The 22,275-nt window shown below is 39.5% G+C and overlaps 2 protein-coding genes across 2 annotated transcripts in view; one reads left to right on the top strand and one right to left on the bottom strand.

Moving 5' to 3' along the window:
* Positions 1-5,828, bottom strand: part of acbd6 (acyl-CoA binding domain containing 6) — a 29,606-nt gene extending 23,778 nt beyond the window's left edge. The window contains exons 1-4 of the mRNA XM_086047332.1: positions 5,178-5,828; positions 5,011-5,075; positions 4,537-4,633; positions 259-335 (exon numbers count right to left, since the gene is read on the bottom strand). Of these exons, the coding sequence (XP_085903458.1) occupies positions 259-335; positions 4,537-4,633; positions 5,011-5,075; positions 5,178-5,456 (518 nt within the window). The 5' untranslated portion in view covers positions 5,457-5,828. The remainder of the gene's footprint in view (positions 1-258; positions 336-4,536; positions 4,634-5,010; positions 5,076-5,177) is intronic.
* Positions 5,829-8,239: 2,411 nt separating this feature from the next.
* The window catches only part of xpr1a (xenotropic and polytropic retrovirus receptor 1a), a 61,751-nt gene continuing 47,715 nt past the window's right edge, over positions 8,240-22,275 (top strand). Inside the window, exons 1-2 of the mRNA XM_086046736.1 lie at positions 8,240-8,849; positions 15,402-15,453. Of these exons, the coding sequence (XP_085902862.1) occupies positions 8,781-8,849; positions 15,402-15,453 (121 nt within the window). The 5' untranslated portion in view covers positions 8,240-8,780. The remainder of the gene's footprint in view (positions 8,850-15,401; positions 15,454-22,275) is intronic.

Below are 22,275 nucleotides of genomic sequence, written 5' to 3'. Positions count from 1 at the left end.
AGCTTGAGTAAGTCTGCCAGCCACGAGGAAATGGGAGAAAATATCTCATTAACATAAATCAGGAGTGTATGTTACGCTCTGTTGAATGTAATCAAACAGAGCAAAGCCTAGGACCAAGGTGATGTGAGTGCTGTGGGATCAGCCAACTCCACAATCCTCCTGACTTTTTACATTCTTTTGTCCAAGAACAGAGGCTTTCAGGAAGCGTTATAATATATTTGACAGGCTTTTTGTGTACAATATTCATAACTCTGATACCTGATCGTCTCCTCTTGGTACAAAGAGCTGACCGCTGCGCCTCCGAAGCCCGTTCTCCTCTCTGCTCCTCGGCTTTCCTGTCACACGCAGATGACGCGCACGTTAGTTCACATAAATGAAACGTAGGAATCACAATGTTGCACTGCTTGAAAATGGAAAATCCTAAGCGTGCCATAGTCCTTGCTCTGGTACTGCTTCAAGACAAAAGATCAGGCTCAGCATTGATGTATTAGCAAGGGTATACAAAACTGTCCACAAACATCATTTATAACCTTTTGTGCTTTTGATGCAGAAAAAATAGGAAAATGCAATATGGTTTCAGATGTAACATTAAACATAATAAATAACCATGGAAGCAATATACCTGTACAAATGCTATGCGTCTTGCCGCAACACTGTTAATGTTGTGCCACTAGGTAAGTGTTACCGATTTTCAAAGTGTGAGCTGTTCCTCCTCTGGGGGGTACAAGAGGATTTCAGGCAAGATTTAAAGACCCTAATCTAATCTCGGATAGGTTAAAGGTAAAATGGGTTGATTTTTTAACTCATTCACTGCCAGAAATGTTCAGACCCTAACATTTGAAAAAATTTGAAAAAAAATACAAATATGTTCCTGGGATTGAATGACCAGACTGTGAAAAGACAAATAATTGTGTCAACGGCAGTGAATGAGTTAAGTTCCTGTTTCATGATTTGTGAGAGGAGGCTTGCTTTCCAACACTTCTGCAAAATTTTGTGGGGGTGGCATATGGACCTGACAAGAACCGATTATGTTTTGGTTTGGATGTGAATAAATGTAGCGGTAAATATTGCATGCATCCTAATAAAATTCAGGCATATGTATGAGGTGGGTACTAGTTTGGCCTTGAGCAGGTCTGCGTCCAACTGCATTGTCTTTTTAATGGAATTCCTCATTAAATTTGTTTTTCCTTCCGACCAAAGCCTATTCTTCAGTGACTAAACTTGACTTACAAAGAAGCCCACACAAATCTGATTTCATAAAAATGGAAAAAGTGGGGGAGAAACACGACAAGTGAAAGAATGGTGCGTGCACTTTTGGGACAAACTAATCCACTTGTGAAACAGAATATTCGCTGATGCGCCGTCCCTGCTTCCCTGCTGTATAATCTAATATAAAACCAGTATCTCCTCAACAATTGCAGCAGGAACAAAGGTCGAATCCTGGCTATTCTTTTCGGCCCTGTTTTTCTGTCTATACACTATTTATTTAACGGCGCATCCAAAATAATGGCCAGGCCGCGGTAATACAATCAGCTTCTTTTCAGGTTTGGGCTATGGCAGGCAGCGCTCTCGACTGCCTCGCTGGCATTGTGTGGCAATGAGGCACAGTCAGCAATTATTCCCCCTAGCTCCCCTCCCAAGAGAAAAGAATGTATCAAGCATGGTCGTGTGCACGAGTGTTACGTCAAAGTGACATAAGTAAGGAAGAAGAGCAAACAATGAGTGGAGGGTCAAAGAGGAGGGCGGGGCAACATTAACGGGAAGAGGACAGGTATTGTACATGTAGGGAACAAAGGAGAAACAGTGATAAACAAACACTGTGCACACAGTCACGAAGGCCTTTTAAGGCACACAAAATCCTATTATTTTTGCTTATTTTCACAAGGTCATCCTTGTGTGCACTCCCTTTGCTAATATTCACCAAAATACATACAGCAAGCTCTTAATCCAAATCTTATATTGTTATATTATCCGTCCATTTTCTGTTGGACTTCTCCTCATTAAGGTTGCGGGTGAGCTGGAGGCAATCCCAGTTGATTTAGGGCGAGTGGTCAGGTAGGCCTACACCCTAAACTGGTCGCCAACCAATCGCAAGGCACATATAGTATAGATGTATACACTGTATAAAAAACAGCAGTCACATTCACACCTCGAAACAATTTAGGGTTTCCAATTAACTCATTCACTGCCATTGACAAATTTACTTATTTTTCACAGTCCAGCCATTCAGTCCCAGGAATTTATTTATATTTTTTTCAAATTTTTCAAATGTTAGGGTAAAAGGGGGTCTGAAAATGTCGTACTGGTATGTGTGCAAATGTTTGGCCACTTATAATAAGACCCTAGACTTGAAATATTCTGCTACATTTTCATGATGACTGAATGATTCTGATTCTGAAAAAGGCAGTGATCAAGTTTTTACATAGTTTCGATGAGTTTTATCCACTCTAACATTCCGTATTGTCGCTGTCCTGTGAAATACACATGTCCATTTTTTCAATTTTCTTAATATGTAGGTGAATAGTGTTTCCGCATTACAGACATGGCATTAACGTGAAAAATGTTTTGTTTTTCCAAAATAGGACATACGTGTTTTTCACAGGACAGGGACCATATGAAAAATAAATGTTGTGAAATGCATGCACAGTTTGCAAGAATTTTAAGATATATAAAATGTTTATTTTTATTCTTCACATTTTCATGTTTCTTTTTAGTAATGTATTCTTCTGCCCTGTCCTGTGGGTCATTTTGTAGAAAAGGGTTCTCTGTCGGGTACTTTACTGTGCAGCTGACAGTAAGGCTTTTTAGCATCTTATCATTTTCCTCCTCACACATTTCGACATGAGCAGTGTTCCAATGAGAAGCTCACAGCGCAATGTTATTGTTGTTATTGTAAGAAGTCTGCAGTTGCCCCCGAGAGACTGCCTCGCTGTGGCAACACAAACTCTCCTGACACAAGGGCATCAACGACGGTCTCGGTTGTGTCACACTACAATCAGACACGGTCTATGACAACTTCTTGCATTATTCACCATTTAAAACAACAACTGATTAAAATTATACTAGAGCGTACCTATTTTTTTTCACAAGTCAAAGTTAAAAGTTGATGCAGTGAGACTGACCTCTACTGGCAGGAACACTGCACTGCATTAGATATATAAAAATAAATCAGTCATACGGTACTGTATTGAACACCCACCTATGTATATACTGTTTTTGCTTATCCTGTTTAGGGTTGCGGGGTGCGACACAAGTGACTTCTGGAAAAAGGTGGACGACATCCCGGACTGGTTATCAGTCAAATACAGGGTACATAGAGATCCAGATAACTGTTCACACTCACACCGGCCCTGAGTGGGAACCAAACCCCCGAACCCCCTGCACTGTCAGGCAAGTGTGCCACTACCTACACACACCATCAGTGACTGTGTGTATGTCACTCTTTACAATTCGTGAAGTTGACTTAACTCACCTATATTTCATTTAACACCATGTTTTAAGTTTTGTTTCGTTTTAATCTAAATAGTGTCCCATTTGGTAAGATTTGAAAGTGATTTATGTTGATGTGGTCAGGCATTGAAGTAATGACAATTTATTATATTTTTTTAGTTCGTTTGAAATGATTTCAATTAAGCCCCCTACTATTTACCTTAACAATCGAACCACTTGCGATCTCGATTCGTAACAGCAGGGAGATTCAGGGCATTCGCAGGGGTGGTTTTGAACATCGAGTCTCGCTCTATGCAGATGATCTACTGTTGTATGTGTCCGACCCACTTTTTTTTTTTTTACCTGCAGTACTGCGAGCCTTGGATGGTTTTGGAAAATTGTCTGTTTATAAAATAAATCTAGACAAAAGTGAACTGTTTCTGATTAATGATAAGGCATTTAAACTCAATTATGGTGGCTTTCCACTTAAGAGAGTGAATGAGCAATTTGTATATCTTGGCATATGTGTCACTTAAACATTCAATAACCTATTCAAAGCTAATTGTCTCCCGTTACTCGAGGATACAATGTATGGACTTGGAAAAAATAAGGTTCACGGACTGAGGGACTGGACATGGATTTTACAAGGCTTGGCGCTGATTTTCTTCGAGAAACCTACCACTGTTGTCTATGAGTAGAAACTTGCTCTTTTTTTTTTAATACTGGTTAGTATATTGGTAATGGATCGTTTTAGGATTGTGTTGTATTGTTGCATTTTACCTTTACTTTATATGAGTATTGTATGTACAATCTATTATGTGAGTGGGGGGGGGGTGTAGGGCTGTGTGTGTGTACACGTGTGAGAGTTTGCTGTCTGGGGATTTGGGGGTTTGTTTCGTTAAAGAAACAAAAACGGATGATTATATGTGAATCATTGTGGTTTTTGTCATTGTGGTTTTCGAAAATTGATAAAAAGACATTTGAAAGAAAGAAATAATTTCAAATATTTTTTCCTGATTGACCCTATACCCTAAATTGGAACAACAAACATGGATTTTGGTTTGCAATCACAGAGTTTGACATTTGATTAGTAATGACTATTATTACCCTCCTGCTGCCTTCAGGGTCTAACGCATTGACACAGGAAATGTATTCTTGCATTGCCTGCTCCGGCTCCATGTCCCCAAGCTGCTTCCAGGCTTGCCTGAAAATGAAAAATTCACATTGTATTCATTGATCATTATGATTCGTAAGTTAAAATTATAGCTCACGAAGTGCTAATATTAGCTACTCAATGTGTTTTGAAACGTTATTGTGAAGTTGTGTTCCCTCTAATATGATGAGGGGTAATTTGTCAGACACCAACAAACTGCTCGGTCAAATCAGTGACTTTTTGAGGGACACACTCCCAAATCTAAATGAATGAATGAATGGATGAATACCCGGTACTAACACAATTCCACAGGAGCAGGAAATTAAGGGACAGTGGTTGTAGGACAAACGAACAGAACCATAACCAAGTGTGTAGTTGAGCAAGAAAGAGGATTGAGGGATGGTGGGAGAGGGAAGCTCCATACTTACCATTTTCTCTGTCCTTCGAAGTCGAAGAAACCTGGCTTTTGTGTATTGCATTTTCCCACTTTCACCTAAAACAACAATTATATTATTCACCTGCGCACTGAATAATGAGCGATAATAACTCATACTAGTGACTGGTGACTTTACAGACCACGGAAGCCAGTACTCACCTGCTTGTACCGTGCATAGAGATACAGTAGCTGGTCTCTGCTGGCCGTTTGGACCAGACCTCCAACACGGTCGGCAGCAGACTCGAACTCCTGTACCAGTTCATCACCCTCCAGGCGGTCTCCAGCCTCCATAGCACCGTAGTCAAATTTACTCAAACCCAAGTCTGAGTCAGAATCCGAACCCGCTCCACCGAGGGGCTCCCCAGTATCTGGCCGAGCCGGGTCGGTACCTGAACCAGTCGCAGTGTCCGGAGAGGATGAAGGCGACCTAGATGCCATTGTTTTTCTTGGTGACAGCAGACTGTTACCGACGACGCGTGGCTTCGAATCGTAGGGAAATTGTGCAATGATAACACAAGGTAGCGATCCGATTGATGTTTATTAAACGTAGGAACCGCTGTCTCGTCTAGAAAGTATTAGAATTAAGAATGTTGACAGTCGGATTTGTTTCCGCGTTTGGTCCGTTATTGGTACGTAAACTAATGGCAGCGACTTAAACACATACTGCTAAGAAAGGTTCCGCCTTCTTTGACGCTGTTGTTATTTCACGACAAGAGTGTTATCTCTTCGACAATAAAAAGATAAATGCCGTATACATATTCACGTTTTCTTTATATCAGCTTACAAAAACACATGATTATGAAACCTTGTCAGCCGTGCTGACCACAACCCAGGAAACATGGATGTGCACGGACGCAAAATATCCGCCAGATGCCGCAATTGTTTCAATGATGACCTGTCCCTTCAGCTACGACAACAAATGTTTTGAACTCGTTACCATTCAAAAACAATTGGACGTAAGCAAGCTAGCACTATGTAGCTGTTTATACGTAATTATTTCCAATTCACCGTAACAAAGTTGTGGTGAGGAATGCAGAAATTCATTGGGATGATCAAAAGAACATAGTTTTGTGTGGTTTTGTGTTGTATGAACAACACTTGCTGTTGATATTGTGACAGAAAGTTAAAAATAGACTTTTGCAAAAGTAGAGAGTAAAGTCATCATTACCATAGTGACTACGGTATTTCGAAATACCGTAGTCACTATATGGTAACGGCAATACTTCTGTTTTTTACAATATTTCAATGTATTACAAATGAGCAATGATAACACAAAATAATCCAAGTGAATCCAGTATCTCCAAACCTGATCCCCTACCCCACCCTGTTTATACAGTAATAATAATAATAATAATAATAATAATAATAATAATAATAATAATAATAATAATAATAATAATAATAATAATGATAAGGAAATAATATGATTTCACTTAATATCTCTGAAAGTTATTATATATTAATTACAAATATATCTGTTCATCTGATGTTCCTATAGGTATCCCAGTGACGTACTGTGACAGGCAAAACTATTAAGTGCTCCTCCATCAAATGACAAAAAGGTACAATAAACCTATTTATTCACTTCTTGCCATTCAAACAACAGAATAACTTTTAAAGCGGAAGTCTACCCAAACATGTTTTTTTCAAGATTAGGTTCCCAGCAGGCCCGCTATTTGAAACACGGCATTCTGATAAATATTGCATTTGTGGAATAAGTGTTAATACACTCGTTTTTAGCCATCTGTGTGGGCGGTCAGTTTGTCTTGTGTCGATTGAAAATGACATCACAACTACTCACAACGACAAATCACGGCTCAGATTCAGAAAACAGGTCAGCCGTGATTGGTCGCTGTGAGCAGTTGTGGTGTCATTTTCAATTGACACAAGACAAAATGACCACCCCACAGATGGCTAAAAACGAGTGCATTTTGCTGCTTAACTTATATTCCACAAACGCAAATCAATCCGAATGTCGTGTTTCAACTAGTGGGCCTGCTGGGAACATATTCTTGAAAAAAAATAAGTTTGGGTTGACTTCCGCTTTAAGTCATGGCTTAAATCAGATTTGTGTTCGGTTAAAAGGGCCCAGATTTCAAGCAGAAAGTTAATTTGTGACTTAAGGCGAGATTGTTTCAATATTTTTGCTTTGTGGTGTGTTGTCTGATTTTTCTTAAGTAAAAGGAGTATTTTGACTTAGTATGTGTTGGGAAACACTTCCCTCAGGCACCAGTCATCAACATGGTGCACATGGGCACCAAGGCACCCCCAAAGGCCAAATGGGCTGGGGGGTCTGTTCTAAAACAGCTGACCAGTGATGGGACATGGTGATTTCCTAGGAATGGTGTAGAAGGGATCATTTAAAAATGTAATAACTTGGAGATATTTTTAGAATTAAATGGCCATATAATTATATTAATTTGTTTCCTACCTTGTTTAATCGTTATTGATCATTATTGTGAGAAATCATTGACATGATTGGTGTCTTCACACTGCTGAACATCATTAGATAGAGACACTGGTCAACAGCAAATTTTAATCAGAGATGTCTTTATGTATCCCTAAATGTATTTGATGCTAATTTCAAAAATGTATTATTTTTTTTCCTACCACATCAGGTTTTTGAGATGTTTTTTATTTTTTGTTTTCAAGTTTGACTGATAAAAGCTCACTCAATATAGATTTGACAATGCGTTGTAATTCATATTAGCTCATAGCAAAATTACACCTGTTGCTGAACCTAACCCTTAATTCATAAATATTACTAAATGTATTCCTATATCAAATATTATTATTATTATTATTATTATTATTATTATTATTTTCTGATGTGCTAGAGAAAAAAACAAGCGCAGATTCCAAATCAGCACAAAAAAATAATCTAGAAAAGTTTACTTGTATTTCTGATTAAAATTTTTGCAAATTTGTTATTTCAAATATTCCTTCACGTTTATCAGTACCTGAGAGGTCGCTCTCAGTTTCAATAATGATGGTGACCCCTGTCTTATGGGGAAAAAATCCAAACGTTTTTGTATTGGTTGTTAATGTTTCTAGCCATATGTTGCTAGGCAGAATTCATAGGGTTCTAGCATAACTGCCCAATTGGCCAATTAAAAAAAACTTGCATTTTTAACCACGCCCAACAGACCGTGAATGACAAACTCGGCTAACGGCTCTCTGGCCATAAAACCGGAAGTCAGACTCCAAGGAATTACAGTACAGTACAGCACTCCAAGAATCATGTAATAATAAACAAATCTACTAAACGATGTCAGACAAGTTGATGTAATACACGTAAATGTTGTCAAAAGACAACAACTTGTGTTAATGAATAAGATGCAACAGACGGAAGTAGCCGCGAGAGGTCCCAAACAGTGGCAGCTGACAGCTCGTGCTCTGTGACGCAAACACGTCACTGATGGCGGACCGCACACTAGCCCACAAACACACACATTCGCCGAGGGACGGAGCAAAGTCACCGAGACGCACTCTCGCAAGCCGTTTGGCACAACTCCTGCCGAACTGAACGCGAATCTTCCCGGGTGAGACCGGTAGCAATCGTACAGTAGTTTAGTAGCATGTGGGACGGGACGGGACCGGCACGGTGAGCAGAAGTGGAGTGAAGCGGGCCGCCTCGGGCTGACGTGCCCGCCGCATGTTGAGCCAGCAAGTTGACGGGCATAAAAGTGGCGTCGAGGCGGAGGAAAAGAAGAGCCGGGCTCGGATTTAATATCACTTCGTGGAATCTTCGTTCCTGCAACTATGAAATTCGCCGAGCACCTTTCGTCCCACATCACTCCAGAGTGGAGAAAACAGTACCTTCAATATGAGGTAACGTTGATTTTTTTTTGACAGAGATGACTTGGGCTCCCAAAACACAATATTTGTGTCTGTTTTGTTTAAGAGGCAGTTGTCAACAAAAAAAAGTATTTTTTTCTGTAAGATGGAGAGATGCCCCTTCTTAATAGAAGGGTAATTGACTTATCATTTACCTTTATTACTGTTGGTTTACAACATTCATTCATTTAATAACACTCAAAATTAACAGTTGAATTAACCACAATCAATTAACAATCAATGGATAAATGATTCATAGGCTTGCACTGTGCACTATGAATAATTTATCAATTATTCAGCTTTTAGTGATTTCTAAAAAAAAAAAAAAAAACTGTAGATATAATTTATTTTCTTCTATTCTCCATGAATCTTTTGTTTTAGTCTAATAGTCATTTATACTTTTTTTTTCCCTGAACTCAAATTTTTTTATTAGAAATGGTGGATTTTTTTTTTAAATTCCACACACCCTCTTCCCTTTGTTTGTACTGAGCAATTGATGGATCCGGACTTATTCAAAGGGTGTTTCAATGACTCTAAAGCTTCTGTCTGTTTGCTGTGAGTCTCTTCCATTTGCACACATGGTCTTTGTTGTGTGTTGTATTTTGATTAAGAAGTATTTCAATTTGTGCCCCTTGCATCTTACCGCCTCTGCTAAGAGCAAATGTGCCGTGACAGCACCATTCCATTTAACTCTATGAATTATAGACAAAGACCCTGCTCACCTCTGCCTGCCTTAGTGGCCTACAGGAAAAGCCTTTTTATACTTGTTTTATTTTGGAAACACCACCCTGTCATTGAGTTGCATAATTGTTAACAGCGAATAGTTGTATCAGCGTCTACATGTGGATCGGTCTTGGCGACACTTCGACAGGTGTGAAAATGTGTGATACTTTATATGTGTTGAACACAATGGGATAAAAAAAAAAGATCAACTATATTACCGTGGCTATAGTATGTACGATTCTTATGTGGGCTCTCTCTCTAATGAATCAAGGGACAAATGTATGGTCATACAGCCATTTTACACCTCCGCCCTCCATCTTGTCACTCACATGAGAATGATGGCGATGGACAGATTCATACTTTTTTTCATTTGGAATTGCTACTCAATTAAGCCATGCGCAATACATCCTTCATATTTCTTGTTACAAATTATGTTTATAAATGTAATATAAGCATAAGATCGATGATCCATCTATGGTACGTAATTAGGACTCCGAATTATGTGCGTATCTATTCTGGCTGGAATCATCATGTTGAGCGTGATAAGATGTTGTTGAGTTATGTAGAAAAGTCACTGCCGTTTAGATTGAGCCATAGATTGGGTATATCTATAGGTTCCTAATACTGTATAAGAATGTGGGCAGGGCAGTGAGGCATGACCTGCATCACCTCAATCCATATTCGTCCTAATAGGCTGCATAAGCATTCAAACAGCTTCCATGCATGAAATAAACAATGTAAAAAATATAGACAGTATATATCTATGGCCCCCAATTCCCACATATTGCTCAAACTGTGTCATTGTCCCCATGCCTTGCATTCCACATGTTTGCAGTGACCTGTGCAGTGACTCATTATTCCAGCAACACAAGTCATTTTAACCATGACTCTAGTTCCTGCATTTAAATCATCTGCAGATTCAGCACTTTGTGTAAAAGCGTCCTTCTGCATTGACATGGACTGATTTAAAGTCAGTTTTATGTCTTCCTTTGTGTGCCAGTTGGATTAATTAACCTCCGACCCAGTTTTCAATCGCCTCCTCACCATTGTGTCTATTCAGACAAACCATGGTGTCGCAGATAGGAGGGCTGCAGCAAAGCGGCTGATCCAGGAAATATCCCAGTTTTAGTACGCACGCCACTGCATCCGAACACAAAGGCATTGACAAGTCGATTGAGTGATGGCCTAATTAGGTGTGATGTCTATCCTTTGGGATTTTAGGTTTGAACATATATGCTAAAAACTTGTTAGGTATGTAATTGAGGGTGTGCACGCAAAGGCCACTCTGGTGCAACAGAGATGCAGATATAAAGTCAATAACCTTCAGTTGTAGGCTGTAATCCAGAACGGTGACTGGAATTTTCAGAAATCCATTCATTTGACACCTCATTAGGAACAAAAATCATACAGTTGTACCTTGACTTTGAAGTGCCCCAGTTCGCAAATTTTTCAAGATGTGAGTGTTGCTTTGATGATTTTTTTGCTTTGTTTTGAATTGCCATAGGAAAGTTCATGCGCTTATTTCTAGCATAATGCCATAGATGGTATAATGAATAGCATCTGTGTTGCAGTGATATAACCCTTGAAGCAACGGCTATTTGAATGTAAACGGTGCAGCAACACATGTAGACAGAAAATGTAACAGTATTCAGAGGCATACATTGTTTATCCTCTAGGAAAAATTACTGCCATTACTGCAGCTGACTGAGTCACTTATTTGTGAAACTCTTCTTTATTTGCGTCTGTATGTCTATATATTGCCACCCTGGTGGCCAAGGTAGACACACCTGAAGCAGCACCATATAGGGCTGGAATGGATTAACAGCGTTTTCAGTTCATTTCAATGGGAAAAACTGAGTTGAAGTGTTTTGAGTGTGGTCATGGAATGAATTAAAGACGTTAGTCAAGGCATCACTGTACATATTTAGCAACAACACACCACAAGACATCGTAAGCCAAGTTATAATTGTGTGAGTTATAATTATTGATCAGCGTAATAATCAATCAATTGATCAGTGAGAAAATGAGGTCAGTTATGTGGAATTCAGTGTCGTTCACGCAAATGAAGCAAAATGGAGTGCACTGTTTGCTCTGGAAATTACTTTAAAAAGACTTTTTTTTGTTCTTCCACCATCAAAATGTATACATAAAATGTATTCATTAAAAAAAAACATTCCATCAATTGTTTGTTAACTTTACCTGGACTCAATTCAGGAATTTTAGTCAAATTCTCATCTATAGTGTCTGATGTTGTTTCTAACAGACCTTATATATTTGTGTACTGTATGTGTGTGAGTGCGCGTGGGCGAGTGAGGCCACTTATGCATTTACCTGTGCAGTCTAATCATTCATGTGCCCTTCCATAATGGCGATGATGAGGAGGAGTAAAGTGGATGTGAAGGCTCCCATTTACAAGTCGAACCGGCAGAGTGATGATATTTGAATTTCAAGCAAGTGCTTGTGTGATTTCACTTTGTGCACTGTAGTGATGAAGTTTTGTCCACTACAGATGTTGTGTGAATTGCGTCTAAAGAGTACATCCTTCTTCTTACTTTGCGCGAGTGTGATTTATCAGCATGTCGGAACAATGCGAGCATGATGTAGACAACAGGCATTGGCAAGGCAACTGCTGAGAACCTTCCCCCTTCGCACCCTCCCTCCTTCCATCCTCACCTAGTCGTTCCTCCCCCCACTGGGAGGACATCTGGTCCCAGACCTGCCCTGTATCCTCCTCCTCCTCCTCCTCCTCCTCCTCTTTCACCATCCTCCCTGACTTCTTCGCGGGGATCCTCTCGGGCTCAGAATCACTTGAATGAGTCTTTTTGAGCTGTAGAACTCTTCGGGCAAACAGTCTCATCTCCTCAAGCATGACCTCAAATCTCCAAGTGGGTTTATTGTACCATTCACCGCTAAAATACATTTGTTGGCCACTCAACATATTGCCGAGGAGGAGAGGATTAATAGAAATCTATGATATTCCATCGACGAGAGACTGTAGTGTTTAGCACTTGCACAAGCATGTGCAAGTACCGGTAAGTATGCATTACATTAATGCACAGTCATTTAGAGCCATGGCCCCATTAGGCTTGGATTAGTTATTGTCTACAGGTTTCAACACTGATTACTGGCAAGCTTGCGGGTTTATCCCAATTCCCCAAAGGGCTAACCCCCATAACCCCTTCCTATTTCCTATCAATGCCATCACCATGGCAATGCTTGCTTCTTAATGAACACCTGACCGGATTTGAATACTGTATCTATTTTCCTCCAATTAGTATTGGGAGTGGGCTAAGATTCATTGGTGAGTTGTTCATGTGGTTCACAGCGGAACTTTAGGGGCAGCAATCCAAGCTGCCACTAACACACGACGTCAACGTCCACACTCAGTGACTCACGCTGCTCTCTTGACGTCAAAAGCAGCACCTGCACTCGTGAGCGCTCCGATAACTTCTGACGTTTTCATTAGGGCTGTCACTATTGAATATTTTTAAAATTGCTTATTATTATTGGAAAGATCAGATAAAATTGTATTTTGCATTAAAGTGTATTACAAAACCATTTTCCCCAGATTACTGTTTATTAACATTATTGTTGTTTATTTCGTAGTGATGAAAAAAACAAAAAAGCAACAATTAAGCAATATCACATGAGAGGGATTGATGTTGTACTCACCAACCTTTTTGAAACTGATTCGGTTTTTCGGTCATTGTTTTCCAAAGTAAAAGCAGATGATTGCAAATGCCTTATTTTGATTAAAAACAAAAGATAATCATCCTGATTTTATGAAAGACTACATACATCAGAGAATAATTACTACTGAGAGGCTGAAATTTGAGGATTTGGATAATTGAGTTAAGCGAAGGCTCCAAACGATTACTCGATTATTAAAATAGTTGTTGATTAATTTGAACATCGATGTCGTTGATTAACCTATCAATTTTGACATGAAGACATTTTTCAGCCTGCTGGGATGATTTAGCTGCAGACACATCCCCATTATTAATAAGAAACATGATCCAGTCGCAGTCCTCTGATTGCCACTGATCTGTTGAAACGAGTCACCATCAATTATATCAACTTTCATTCATCCATTATCTTTGGCAATCAGTCTTCCTGCAGGAAAAGCACTGCATTCATTTGCAGCAGCTGATCCCTCTAATGTTTAGTGTCAGTGTTTGCCAAGTCTGCTGTAAGATTATTACATTTGGTAAGATATCAGCACATCACATAACATAACATAATGCTGGTGTCAGAGGGAAAACTTGCATTTACAAAAGCGTCACTATTTAGGAAACAAAAACAAAAAAACGGAATGTTTTGTTGAGACACATTGCATCGTCAATGAGAGAGCATGGCATTTTCATCACTTTATATTGGTCAATAAAAAAAAAAAAAGAAAAAAAAATACCCATGTGCTTACTGACATTAGTATAAATTTATGAAAAAATATGAACTTGACAACTTTGGACATTGGAGTTTTGAGCCCTATACAATTTTTTTTTCAAAAGTCCAAACAATTTGTTTTCAATGGATTGTCTTCGTGGTTCAAGTTTGTTGCGAATAGTCAACTCTCTGTGTCTATTCCACGCTTGGAGTGGATGTAAAAGTTAACACACCCCTGTTGCCAGGTTGTTGTGATGAAAAAAAAAAATACACCCAAGGTAAATCATATAAAAACTATGTGGGCACATGATGCTGCCTCCACCGGTATGGTGTTCTACTGATCTACTGCAAATTGTGACGAATGTTATTCTGCCTCACAAGACATGAATAGTTTTATAAAAAATTGCCAGTGCTAATACTTGCAGTCAATTTAAAATCCCATTGAAAGGCTAATAGAAAATTAGCATTGGGTTGTGGGTGTGATATTCCTTCAAATAATGAATATTCACACCCAAACATACATTACATACAGACAGGTAACATAACAATCATCAAAGCTATATGTTCTTCCTAATATGTGAAAAAAAGTTATATTAATTAAGCTCAATTGCAACTTCTACTCTTTTTAATTTAAGTGTGTACTCCATGCATGCAATGTACCACATTGCCCCTAAGAGGCCATGCCAAGCATAGCAGGAAGAGCTGGTATTTATTTCTCCATTTTACTTTGTTAATAATGTATGTTCTTCTTGTTCTTTCAAATTATATTTAAAGTGAAGTTTTGGTAGTTGAATAAATACTCCGTTTTTAAATGAGTGAATAATCGTGTTTATTTAGCGTGATTTCAGTATCATTCAAAATAATCCTAATTATTATTGTTTCCAAAATCACCCAGCCTTACTTGGAGCGGGGTCCCCACGGTGGCAGGCGACAATCTTTTTGTGGTGCTGCTTCAAATGTGCAATGTAACTTGTGCATGACAAGTTTTGCACTCAGCTGCAATGCCCTTTGTGGACTTTGCTGCACACCAAGCGATGCAGCTATACCTGAGTTTTAGCTAAACTAGTTTTCATGAGTGGCAGAGACTCGGACATTGTCTGCATTTTCTTTTTTAAAAATTGTGCCAGCGGGTACTATTTAGCCCCAAGGATAACATAAGTAGCCGAGGGTCTGTTCTAAAAATAACTCACCAGTGATGGGACACTGTGACTTATTAAGAAAAATTATTATAATTAGTGCATCATCTTTTAGACTTGTGGCTCTTATTACCACTTCATTCAAGAAAAAACATGCTTGCACACTGGCTTTACTATATATTTGTCCGATGCATTTTTATACCGTCGACTTACAGTGCATGAGTATAAACTCTTGTGTTATGTTGCTTGAATCAGTGTTTGCAGACAGTTGAAGATCTGAGTTTTTATTTCTTTTCATCATTAGGCATTCAAGGATATGCTGTATGCAGCCCAGGACCAAGCCCCGTCTACAGAAGGTAAGAGGATTCCCTCTAGTAAACAAATCATGCACACACACATATTTCTGTGCTGAGTGCACCCTGTTCTGGGACAGTTTGGGGACCCCCAAAATAACCTCCTTAGATCTGCTAAAAATAGTGCCAATTGCCTCTAACATGGTGCAGGCTCTAACAACCCAAGGCTTCCCAAATCACCTCTGTATATTTATTTGAATTGAAAAGTAAGTTGAACTCGTTGTATAATCGGTGCAGTCGACAAAAGGTGTCTCAAGATAACGCCCGGCAAACCTTCGTGTCATGTAAGTAGGCATGTCACAATAGAGTGCAAAAACTGCCATGCTTGTGAGTGATAAAATGGCTGTAATTAATATTTGCCACTGGACTGACAGAATGCAAAGCATTTTAGATAAGCGTTGCAAAGAATTGGATGGATGGATTTTTGAGTACATAACATTCTTTAGTTTCACATCAGAGAGTTTACTGCTGTGTCTGTGTGCCTCCTAGCGTGCAGTTCCAGCTGAGCATCATGTAAATGAGATGTTATTGTGAAGGAGGTGATGTTACACAATGAATGACTGTGGCGGGGTTGTCTGTTTGTGTCTGTGAGCTTCAACACTTCACACATTAGTGCTGTCTTTATTTTAAAGCAGCTGGCGAGGCCATTAACTGTTTAGGTAGTTTCGGATTACATCTGAATGTTCGCCAGCTTGTTTCCATGAGTCTGCCAGGATAAATGAGAGTTCCCCACTGCATCACATCAAGAACTACCGGTACTCCTAATATTTGCCTTCATTGTAGGGCTGGGAAATTAATGGAAATATAATCTTGATTTCAATTTTGCCAAATGGCACAATGTGTTTGCACGTTCTCAACGTTGTTGAAGTAGCCTGAATGCACTGTGTTTCTTCGATGAGTTGACTTGTGTGATTCTGCCGTCCCTAAGCGTGCTTAAGATGTTTAATGACACCCTTGTTGGGAGTTTACTGTAAACTAAACACACAACAAAAATAATTGCACACATCGTATATTTAAATACAAGACATGTTTTGTTTTCAAAACATTGCCAGTGCTAATGCCAAAAGCCAATGTAAAATTCCATTAACATGCTAATGGGAAATTAGCATCGACTTTCGGGAGTGATTTTCCATCCAATAATGAATATTCACACACATACGTTGTCGGAACACAAGCTATATTAATCGGGAGTTCAAAATCAGTCAAAAATAATCATAATATTTTTTTACAGAATCGCCCAGCACTACATCCTTGTTTAACTAAGAGCGGCATACTTATACTAGGTAAACCTCTCAAAATGAGGTATAGTTGGGGCTCAGCATGTTTGCAGATTTTTTTTCCATTTTTAAAATATATTTTCTGATATTTTTTAATATTGTCTTTGTTTTTCCATTCAACCACAACAATAAACACATTGTTCATTTACTTCTGAAAGCGCAATTGTTTTGAATCTCATTCGATTGTGCCCGTGTAGCTCAGCAGGTACAATAGATGGCTTCCAATCTCAGGTTGGCGCTGCGATTATGGGTCAAAGCTTTCACTCTTTAAGTTTGTCACATGATGAAGAGTTCTGTGTGGCTGTTCTGAACTCAGGCAGGATCAATCAGTCAGTAGAGTATCACACCCTGTCTCTCATGCAGTCTTATTGACGATGTTTTAATCCTCCCCCCAAGTCTGAATGTTTGCACTTGCAAAGAATACACATGCTGAGGTATCAACAATACTTACTGTGGAAGATTTGGGATGTATCTTTTGGTGTTTGTACTGTAAATAGAGAAGTTGTGTAATGAGCCAGCAGTAGATCCCGCCAGAGTAGTTATTGAATTGAACTAAGCACATTTTTCCGTGGCTGAGATATTGTTCTTGAAGACAATATTGTTCCTGAAGACAAACATGATCAAATATTGTGCCAACATTTTCTGCTTTTATAAGCTAGACACAATTTGTCAAACATGGTTAAAGTTCAATAAGAGCAAATTGTATTTGAAAAGAATGATATTGGCCAGTAGCAAGTAGTAATCAGATGAAATAGACAAATACAATTTAAGTAAGTTTTATTATACAATAGAACCTCTACGATGGACTGATTTTTGGGACACTGGTCAAATTGTTGCCTTAACAAAGCCTTTTACGCTGTAATAACTCTACAGGCAACTTTAAAGTATGTAGTAGTTAACTCATTCACTGCCAGATATTTTCAGACCCTCTTTTACCCTAACGTTTGAAAAAAATTGAAAGAATATAAATACGTTCCTGGGATTGAATGGTTGGACTGTGAAAAGGCAAATAAATACGTCAATGGCAGTGAATGAGTTGAGCAGAATGAACCCTTTGGATGCTTGGTGAAACTGAGGCCTCATGAGGTACACGAATGTCTCTGGAGCTACGATAACGTCTCACATAATTTCACGTTTGGCCTTATTTGTGTTTGTGCAAGATCAAATGTTCTCCTCCTCTTGAAGCACACTAATCACTCAGAGAATGTGCAGTAATTAAGCGAGCTTGTTGCAAGCAGACACAGACAAACACTTGCACATCACCACGTCTATAATCTGCCGTTTGACCCTCTCGCCCCTCATTAAGATTATGTTGGCCTTGTCCCTTTATTGGTTGTTGTGCAGCTGGAATTAATACACCGCTGTCCCACATGTTCTGTGGCAAGCCATATAAAGGCAGGAACAGCTGGTTGGATTTCTGGTTTCTCCTGTTGGAAACCGTTACGGTGAGTTATACCTCAGTCTAATTCAATTAGCTTCGCTGACTATTTCCGAGCCGAGAGCAATAGCGCTGCATAATTAAAACCCGTCTTTAACTGGAATCTACGTGCGAGTACATTTGCTGCACATCACATAAATTCTTCTATTTATGAAGCATTTACTATTCTTTTAAGACACCCGGCCGGGCCCCGGCCCTGACCAGTCGCTCTCATCACTCATTCAATGCGCTTCTCTACAGACGCCTTCCCATATCATGGTATGCGATGATATGGGCTTGCACACATACACGTTGTCTGTGAAAGGGATGGGTAGCCACATGAATGATAAGCCTTTGAGTCTCAGAGAGTGAATGAGTCAGGCCAAGCAAAAACCAAATTGCAGTGAGTGGGGTAAGTTAAAAATAGGAGTTGCGAACCTCGCTGTCTTTTCACTGCTCTCTTGTGGCTCTTCTGTCAACAATATTCCTTCAGGGCTTTTCATGGTTTATGCAGTCAAATCAATAATGCTATAAAAGAGTGGAGCCATGGGTAAAAATAGGATGCTTATATGGCTATATTATTTTGCTTTATTGTTGTGAGTAAAAATTGATGATATTTACCGGTACTGTAAATTTATGTTCTCTTATGTTGCTGTTTTTCACAACCCTAAATTAGGGTTTAGTTTGGACATTCACATTCATGAAGTATAGCACAAAATATGCCATCGGTCCCCTGTTTTCAGCCATAACATACCTTGTCCATTCATTCGGATGATAATTTTTGGGGGTAAGAGGATATTATATGATGATGATATTTTCATTTGGTGGTGTGATGTATGATTTTTTTGTGATGTCAAAAAAGGTGCCTTGGGTCAAAATATTTGGGAAATATTCCACTAATTCATTGAGAAGTTGATAATGAGGTGTCTTATTTGTATTGTGCAAGATGAGAGATAAGACTGCTGTGATGCATCCCCTGAGGTTGCGAAGTATTAACATACTTTTTGCAGTATGTCAGTGCTCATTTCTAGCTGCCGTTTTTGTGACCATTGCAATCCAACAGGATGGGAGACTGATAACTGGAAAAATAATGAATTTTTAAAGTACAATTATCATGCCCTAATCAATATTTGAAAGTGTGTGTTTTCCAATGTTCTCGTACCTTCCAACCTGCCTGTTATTGAGCTCCTCTGTTGTTGCTCGCCTGCCATTGTGTCTCCTGTTGTTGATCAAAAGGATGAGAAGCTAGTTTAAGCCTGATTGGTATTCTGAAGGCATATCTGATGCAATATCGGTTATTACTGTCGCAGTGGCACTCTTTCAGGCTAACCTCACCTCCCCATGTAAAATAGAACACATATTCCTGCATTTGGCACATCGCTTGGAGTGTTTTTGTCTTATAGATGACCAATAGATTTTTTTTCAACCCTGTGTCATAAAGGCAGACATTTGTTGCCAGGTGGACAGTCGGACGTTTGTGAGATAGCTGGACACAGATTGCCAATCAAGCAGACAGATAGGCGTGCTCAGCAAGACAGTTTCAGAGCAGCCAGCATCACACATCAGGCTGCATTATTGATGCGATTCTTACTTCCCATTGCTAATTGTTGGCTTTGGTGCATTTCCTCAACATCCCGGTGCCATTGTACAATAAAATGTTTGGAATAATGGACCGAGTTGAATGTGATGAGCCTCAATGCTACTGTATTCTCACTGTATATTAAGCTTTATTGTCTTTTGTTGGGTGGCTTCAACTGTACTACACCAGGTTTAGGTGCCATGGTAGATCCAACAAAGCAGCACAGAAGGGTGAGGGGCCTTTTTTGATGCAGCTGTCTCTTTGATGAGGCTTCTAGGGGTATTAGAGAGGAGGCGGGCATGAGAGGGTCAGGGTCAATGGAAACCTGGGATTGCTCTTCCAAGGTCAGGAACTAATCGAATGGAGGTAATGAACGATGAAAGGGTGATAGGTAATTGGTCAAAAAGCTGTCCGGCAGTCAACTTGTTTCTGTCTGATGTGACAATTATGGACAACACGAAGCAAGAAATGGAACAAAAACAACGGAAAGAAATCCTAAATGATTCTCGTAGCGTGTCAATGACCATTCAGGCAAAGAAAGGCATAGACCAATAGAGAAGAGTGGGAGAGAGATGCTTCGGGCATCAGACAGACAGACAGAGTGAGTGGGAGGTCCCTGGGCTCATCTCCAATGCATGTTGCCCTGCATTAGCACTACAGCCATCCTGCTTGAGAAGGGAAGGGAACCTTCACAGCCTTATATCCATCCATCCAGCAATCCATTATTCATCAGTGAATTAGATCTCGCCTGAATGAAATGGAGGAGGAGAAGCGAGTAGATCGGGTGAGGGGCGGTTGGAGATTCATGTTGGCTTCAACCTTAAGGGCAGAGTAGAGACTTTGTAAGGTGATGTTAGTCTGGTGTTTTAAAAATGAAGGCATTTGTCAGGATTCGGCGAAAGATTCACTGGGAGAAAAGCAAGGTTCACAAAGTGAAGTAAAAAGACTCAGTGAAGGGCAGATGTGGTATCACACAATGACGGTGTTGATGTGGTTAGAGATAATATTGGAACGGGGTTAAAGACAGAGGTCAAGATCATACATTTCATCTTTTTATGTGGGTTCCCGTAAGGTTATAAAGACTGAAGGCCGAAGTGTATGACTATTAGGCCTTGTGTACATTTGCATCTCAGCCTTGGTTAATAGCATAACCTCCTCGCCTACTTATGAGCATTTCACCTTATGCCAGATAAGGACAGACTGTTGATCTCGTCAAAGATTAACCCTAATGCTCGAGACAAACACTTGTTTTCTCCATCGACAAGCCGTGGCTCAAATGAAAAAAATCCTGGAAAGGTTGAATACACTAAAAGTATAAATCCTCTAAACTGGCTGTTTGCCAGGTGCACAACAACCCGAGATTGCTACAAAATGAAGGATGGATGGCACGTGAATGTAAGATCTGTTCTGTTTAACATTCAGCTGTAGAACTCTCTCGGGTATGTTTGTTTAGCATTCGAAACCTCTCCAAGTATGATATCAACCTCTTCGATGAGCCAATTTATTGTTTTTCATTGAGCTTAATAAAGATATTTGGCTGTCAGCCAGTAGTTGAACCAGGTTCTGTTGCGTCTAAGCCATCAATCTGACTCCATGGTCTACATCCAGTGACCTCCCAGAATCAACATAGCCCACTGAAGGGTCGTTTCCCGTATGTGTGTCAGTGGATTTTAGATGCCCTTTTAGGCGAGAAGTGAATGTTTGTAAAGGTTATAACAGATTCTTTGGTCCATAAACACCAAGGGAATACTCAAGCAAGGCCTTTTGAACCGTGATGCTCTTGGCCGACCTCTTGGCCCAGATTCTCCCTCTTTCTCCTTTTCCCACTAGATTGTCACACTGCATTCGTTCCTTTTCGGTTTTCCATCAATTCATCATACACAAGCCAAATGTTTCAGACTTAAGGTGTCAAGTGGACTCAAGCACGACACAGATTGCCATGTGTGACTGCACCCTGCAGCCACATTTCTACTTGGCAGTTCAGTTCACACCATGGTACGGTTGGGATCAGTAAATTCTAAAGTCATGGAGTTCAGGGGTTTAAAAAAAAAAAAATCCTCTGCAGAAATGATTGGATAGACTCAGGTTGTGGTTTTCTTTGGATCCCATAATTTGAAGTTGTACTAATAAATAGGGCTGAGTGATCTGAACTTAAGATATTATTTTTCAGATTTTCTGATATATATTTAAAATAATTTGCTGCTGGGGTTTGACATGCACACAGACCATTAGTTCAAACTTAGTATGGCGCTTAACTTTTTGGAAATTCCCTTTAAAATCACTCCCAACCAATAATGATAATAATAATAATTATTATTATTTTAATTATAATACTTATAATAACAACCATAATTATAACAATAAATAAAAGCACAAAACCTTCTCAATGCTCCGTTTTTTGTTTTTGTCTGTCTTTTCACACTGTAGGTGCACACGCAAGCTGACATGCTGTGTGCTACTAAAGGCGTGGGTGTGATTGTGAACTATAGGTGATGACAGTGGAGCCATATGCTAAGATATTTCTGCTGTTTTGGGATCTGCAATTAGAGCCA

This window comes from Filicampus tigris, chromosome 12 (assembly GCF_054856515.1).
Source record: "Filicampus tigris isolate MCC_2025a chromosome 12, RoL_Ftig_1.0, whole genome shotgun sequence".
Taxonomy (NCBI): Eukaryota; Metazoa; Chordata; class Actinopteri; order Syngnathiformes; family Syngnathidae; genus Filicampus; species Filicampus tigris.
This window is presented reverse-complemented; position numbering and strand designations above follow the sequence as displayed.